The 6,023-nt window shown below is 49.5% G+C and overlaps 1 protein-coding gene across 1 annotated transcript; it reads right to left on the bottom strand.

The window, feature by feature from the left end:
• Positions 1–283: 283 nt before the first annotated feature.
• On the bottom strand, positions 284–5,736 carry LOC145269148 (uncharacterized). The gene is made up of 2 exons (XM_080124755.1): positions 2,107–5,736; positions 284–1,909 (listed from the first exon to the last, which is right to left on the bottom strand). The coding sequence occupies exons 1-2, from the start codon at positions 5,734–5,736 to the stop codon at positions 284–286; spliced, it is 5,256 nt and encodes a 1,751-aa protein (XP_079980881.1).
• Positions 5,737–6,023: the final 287 nt, after the last annotated feature.

Here is a 6,023-nt window from a genome sequence, read left to right as displayed (position 1 = left end):
AAGTGGGGAGGGAAGTGTCCGTATGAAAATAAATCTATATAAATATTTATTTGTCGCTTAAAGCACAATGTTTACCCGAAATAGACGGGCTGACAAGGCGATAAATAAAAAAAAATAATATTCAAGAAAAAGGCTTGCACAGAAAAGTTATTCACACGATACTCAGGCCTCTCTCCGGTGACGACCGACTGTGTCCCTCTCGCAAAAAACGCCCGGCCCAAAGACACAACACTCCCCGTCCAATGTCATTTATGAAATTGTATCTCAAGTGTAAGGGAACATGTTATGCGACGGGTTCTGAAGCAGGCACTAAAAGGATAGTCTCTGTGATGGGCCTAACAAAATGTCTGATACAGTCACCCTTTCGGACCTTTAGCTCCACCTGGCGAACCTTTCCGTCTTTGCTGGGAATGACCTTAGTTACCAACCCTAGTGGCCACTCATTCCTCTTACATTCTTTGTCTTTGAGAAGCACCACATTTCCAGGGAACAGATTCGGGGTGCTTTCCCTCCATTTCCGGCGGGTCTGTAGCAGAGGGAGATACTGGGTTTTCCATCTCTTCCAGAAGGTTTGGGCTAGGTGTTGAACGTGTCTCCACTGCCTCCTAGAGGCATCTTTAGAATTAAATTCACCAGGTGGTGCTGAGAGCGATCCAACTTTCTGTGTGAGTAGAGTTGCTGGGGTTAGCAGTGCTGGGTCCTCTGGGTCGGTAGAAACCGGCACAAGCGGTCTAGAGTTGATAATGGCAGCTGCTTCTGCCAGAAAGGTGGTGAGCACCTCATTGGTCAGCCGAGTGCTGTTGTGTTGCGCCAGCATAGCGTCGAGGATTCTTTTTGTTATACCAATCATCCTTTCCCATGCTCCACCCATATGGGGTGCATGAGCAGGGTTAAACAGCCAAGTGCAGCCTGAACTTGCTAGATGGTTTTTAACTGCGTCGTAATCTAGATTGGATGTTATTCTCAATTCTTTTTTAGCTCCCACGAAATTGGTGCCTTGATCCGAGCGGAGAAGTCTGACTGGACCTCTGATGGCGAGGAATCTGCGCAGAGCATTAATGAAGCTTGAGGTGTCGAGAGACTCCAATACCTCTATATGAACTGCCCTGGTGGTCATGCATGTGAAAATGGTGGCCCATCGTTTGGAGTGAGCCAAACCTCCCCTGGTTCGTCTAGAGGTAACTGGCCAAGGTCCAAACACATCCATGCCCACGTTGGTGAAGGGAGGACTGAAATCCATGCGATCCTCTGGTAGGTTGGATAGTTTCTGAACTTGCACAGATCCCCGGAGCCGCTTGCATCTGACACAGAAATGAATTACTCTACTGACGCATCTCTTGCCACCGACGATCCAGAAGCCAGCTGCCCGAACCGCACCTTCTGTCAAATGACGTCCCTGGTGATGGATACTCTGATGGTGATGTCGCACTAGCAGTGTAGCCACGTGATGTTTTCCGGAGATGATGATGGGATGCATCTCTTCCTGGGAAAGTCCTGCTCTTCGCGTGCGCCCTCCAACTCGGAGGAGACCCTGTTCATCTATGAATGGATCTAGAGTCTTGATTGTGCTGTCCGAGAGCAGTTTTTTCGACTCCTCGAGACAGTTAATCTCTGTGGCATAATCGTATCTTTGTGCTGCTTTGACCACGATGTTTTTTGCTTGGTTAAGCACTTCCACTGTAAGTGTTCTGCAGCAATGCCATCCGTTGCAGGCTTTATTGATCGTATTTCTCTTGTTGAATGTTCGTGCAATATGTATTAAATGGGCTACAGCTCGCGTAACGGCAATCCACGATGAAAACCTCTCAAAGCGTTCAGAGTTCAGACAAGAAGAAGAGGTGTGGGTGGTGAATGTCGACACCACTTGACGGATCTCAGTGTCTTGATCGGGGTCGATTAGGTGATAAGTCTGGTTACCATCATCAGGCGTCGAGGTTCGAGATAAAAATGCTGGCCCATTTAGCCATTTAGTCGGATAGCAGGAACCGACCTAGTTCCACAGTCTGCTGGGTTTTGGTCGGTGGGCACATAGTGCCACTGTTGGGGTTTGGACGTGCGGCGTATCCTCTGGACCCGATTGGCAACATAGACGTAAAAGCGTCTCACCTCATTGTGGATGTAGCCAAGGACCACTTTGCTATCCGTGTAGAAGGTGGTGTCAACTTCCATGTCCAGCTCCTGGTGTACAAGGTCCGCTAGTTCCACAGCTAGCACGGCTGCGCATAGTTCTAATCTTGGTATGGAAGCTTCGGGCTGGGGGGCTAACTTGGTTTTTCCCATGACGAAGGCAGTTTCACAGCTTCCATTTCTAAAGGTCAGCCTTAAATAAGCAACAGCTGCAATGGCCTTGGTGGAAGCGTCTGAAAAAATGCAAAGCTCTCTACCTATCGCGGTCGAAGGGGACATAGTGGCATAAAACCTGGGTATCCGTAGGTTGTGCAAGTCCTTCAGGGAGTCTCTCCACGCAGTCCATACCTGATGCCTTTGTGGTGGTAGTGGAGCATCCCAATCGTTGTTGTCCATGGTCAGGGTCCTCAAAATAAACTTGCCTTGAACCGTGACTGGGGCCACAAATCCAAGTGGGTCGTAGAGGCTGTTGATGGTCGACAGAACGCCTCTCCGCGTATAGGGTTTATTGGGGTCATCCACCGTGAAAAAGAAGTGGTCGCCTTTTGAATCCCAATTAAGCCCGAGGCTGCGCTGCATTGGTGCTGCTTCGTCCTCCAGGTCAAGGTCCTTGCTTTCAGTGGCATGGTCTTCAGGAAGGAATGCTGCCATGACGGCACTCTTGTTGGACGCAATTTTGTGCAGTCTTAGGTTAGATTCAGCTAAGACAGATTTAGTTTTCTTCAGTAGGGAAATTGCGTCTTCGACGGTGGGAACGGACTTTAAACCATCGTCTACATAAAAGTCTCGTTCCACGAATTCTCTAACAGCCTGGTCGGAGTCAGGGTGTCCTTGTTGCACTGACTGCCGAAGACAGTATGTCGCCACTGCTGGTGAAGGCCTGTTTCCGAACACATGGACGTTCATCTGGTATTCTGCGACAGCTTTGGTAGTGTCGTTGTCTTTGAACCAAAGGAATCGCAGGAAGTTCCTGTGCTCTTCCTTCACCCGGAAACAGTAGAACATTTGCTCTATGTCCGCCATAACCGCGACTAAGTCTTTTCGAAAACGCATCAGGACGCCTACTAGTGGATTGATAAGATCAGGCCCAGTCAATAAAGTATCGTTGAGCGATACCCCATTGTACTGCGCGCTGGAGTCAAACACCACTCTGATCTTTCCGGGCTTCTTGGGGTGGTATATTCCAAACATGGGAAGATACCATCTTTCCTCTTCAGTGGCTAGGGGAGGGGCAACCACAGCATGCTTATTTTTTAGCAACTTATCCATAAAGAGAATAAAATCGTTTCTCAACTGCGGTTTTTTGTCGAACTGTCGAGAAAGGGACAGGAGTCTGTTGATAGCCTGGTTTCTGTTGTTTGGGAGCCGTTGTCTGAAGGGTTTGAAAGGTAGTGGGGCTACCCAACTGTTGTCGGTGTCCCTTTTTAAATCTTGGTCCATGATCTCTAGGAATCTGAGATCCTCGACAGAGGGTGCTAGAGTTTCATCTTCCTTCGTGAGTTGGAATACTGAGTGACCCAACCTTTGATGTCCGGGCTGTTGTACCACAGCTAGAGGACCGTATGTTTCCTTAACGTGGATTAAGTTAGGGCATGGTTCAAAGGTAGAAGGGGAGCTTCTACAGAGAGTGTTAGTGAAGAAAACGCTCACCTTTCTGTTTCTCGTTCTACCGGGGCAGATATCGCCTACCACAATCCATCCCAGGTCCAGTTTTTGTGCGTGGGGAGCACCAGGTGGGCCGTTAATAGTCTTTCGCACCTTGTGAGCCTCAATCACATCTCGCCCCAGGAGTAGTAAGATGGGTGCCTCCGGATCCAGTGCAGGTACCTTGTTTGCGATGGCCGCTAAGTGAGGGAGATTTCGAAACACTTCATGTGTTGGTATCTCTGATCGGTTGTCCGGAATGTCGTTACACTCGATCAGAGTTGGCAGGGTGTAGGTGGCCTTTCCGTCGAGCGATTTCACACTGTAACCTAGGGCTCTCCTGCCTGATGCTTCCGTGGTTCCGGCGCAGGTCCTTAGGGTGTAGGTTGAAGTGGGGCTTTGGTCATTGAAATAGTCGAAGAGTTCGGAGCGAGCCAGGGATTTGTTGCTGTGCTCGTCAATCACAGCATACGCTTTGAGTGATTTCTCTTGACCCCTTAGACATATGTTCACGAGGCAGATCTTTGAGCAGGACCGCCCGTTCAGTGCGTCTCCGCAGATCTGTGAACAGTTTGTCGATACATTTTCCCTCTCCCCGCCGTGCAACGGCAAGGGTTTGGTGTCGGTTCGTTGAGGTGTCGAATGTGGATGGATGGCAGTTGCGTGGTTGTCACTGCCACACTCTGAGCACTCAACGATGGCGTCGCATTCCTTAGCCGCATGCTTTGTGGTGGAACAACATCTGAAACAGATCCCATTTCGTCTGAGGATGTCTTTTCTTTCGGCCAAGGGTTTCTTCCTAAAGGCCCAGCAGTTTCGAAGAGGATGAGGTGTCTGGTGGATGGGGCAAAGGCGGTTGCAGTCCTTTGTGTTTACTTCGATCCTATGAACCGAGACTTGGTTCACTTTCTCTGGCCTTTGAAAGGGTTGGACGTCTCTCGTCCGGTAGAAGCTAGGATCCGTTCGGTCTTCCGCTTGCTGTCTTATGAACGCGGTAAAGGCGGAGAATGGGGGAAACGACACTTGGTGCTGTCGTTTGTATTTCGCACCATACGATGCCCACTTGTCTCCTATAGAGGGCGGAAGCTTGTCAACTATTGGCCAGATGCCATGGGCAGAGTCTAAAGCAGAAAGGCCGGGTAAATCTCCACCTTCCTTGAGAGCTTCAACCTCGGCGAGCAGATCACTTAAATCTCCGAGCTTTGTGTAGTCTCTCGTGATTTTAGGGAATGCTTCAAGTCTTTTGAAAATGGAGCTTTCGATGACTTCGACAGCTCCGTAGTACCTATCCAGCCTCCTCCATATCTCCGATAGTCCTCGTTCTGGTTGGTTAAAGTGTGCTGTCCTGAGTCTGTCGGCTTGGTCCGAGGAGTGTCTACCGAGCCACTTGACCAACATGTCTATCTCCTCCCGTGGGGAGATTTTCAGTCCTGAGATGGCATTAAGGAAGGAGTACTTCCAGGCCTTGTAGTCTTTCGGTTGGTCTGAGAATTTCCTTAGATTTGAGGAGAGTACTTCCCGACGAGCCATGTATAGTAACAGGTCCGAAGTTTGATTAGAGGGAGGAGGCTGATAGTGTTGCCCGAGAGGAGAGGGAACTGGTTTCTCCGACTGCTTCAGGGAGTTCTGGCTGATGATATAGTCGGCGGTGCGCTGCACGGCGTCTAGGGGGGTTGGGTCGAGCCTCGAGCCGGTTTTGTGGCTGCGAGAGGAGACAACCGAATCCTTGTCTCTGTTGGAGCCGGTGGCTGTGAGAGCCGCGTCTTTCCGGGCCTTTATTTTTTTTAGTTTAGTTTTTATTGCCACTTCTTTCGCCCTAATGCGCAGCATTTCGAGCTCCTCTTCCAGGTCTGCCTCACTGTCGATGAGGGCAAGATGAGCCTTGGTATTAGCACGTGTTGAAGTGGACGACTTGGTTGAGTGCGAAACTTCCGACCGCGTGTGGTAGGAAGGAGAGGCAGACATATTGTCCAAGGTCGGCAACGTGGAGAGAGTTTATAATCCGTATAATGTAGAAGGTCTGTTGCTACACTCATGTAGCCACGTGGTTGAGAATTCTGCTGCTCCGTGTCCGATAACCCACTCAATACAGGAACCAGAGATTTTTTTTACTGTTCTGCTCCTCGGCATTCATTCTTAGAAATTTTGCTTCAGCATCAGCGTTGATACATCGGCCGTCAGACTGAAGAAATCGTGCGTCAGGCAGGCAGTTTCAACTCAAATTAAATCGACATAACAACGTATTACGCTGA

This window comes from Euprymna scolopes, chromosome 45 (genome assembly GCF_053919585.1).
Source record: "Euprymna scolopes isolate OS-2025 chromosome 45, ASM5391958v1, whole genome shotgun sequence".
Classification (NCBI taxonomy): Eukaryota; Metazoa; Mollusca; class Cephalopoda; order Sepiida; family Sepiolidae; genus Euprymna; species Euprymna scolopes.
Note: the sequence above shows the minus strand (reverse complement) of the source record. Positions and strands in the feature narration are given on the sequence as shown.

What these genes read in the sequence shown, in the direction of transcription:
- LOC145269148 (XM_080124755.1), bottom strand. Translation starts at nt 5,736, where the DNA reads ATGTCTGCCTCTCCTTCCTACCACACGCGGTCGGAAGTTTCGCACTCA. An exon ending in TTGGCTACATCCACAATGAG is followed by an intron (nt 1,910 to 2,106) that starts GTGAGACGCTTT and finishes GATGGTAACCAG; the next exon opens with ACTTATCACCTAATCGACCC.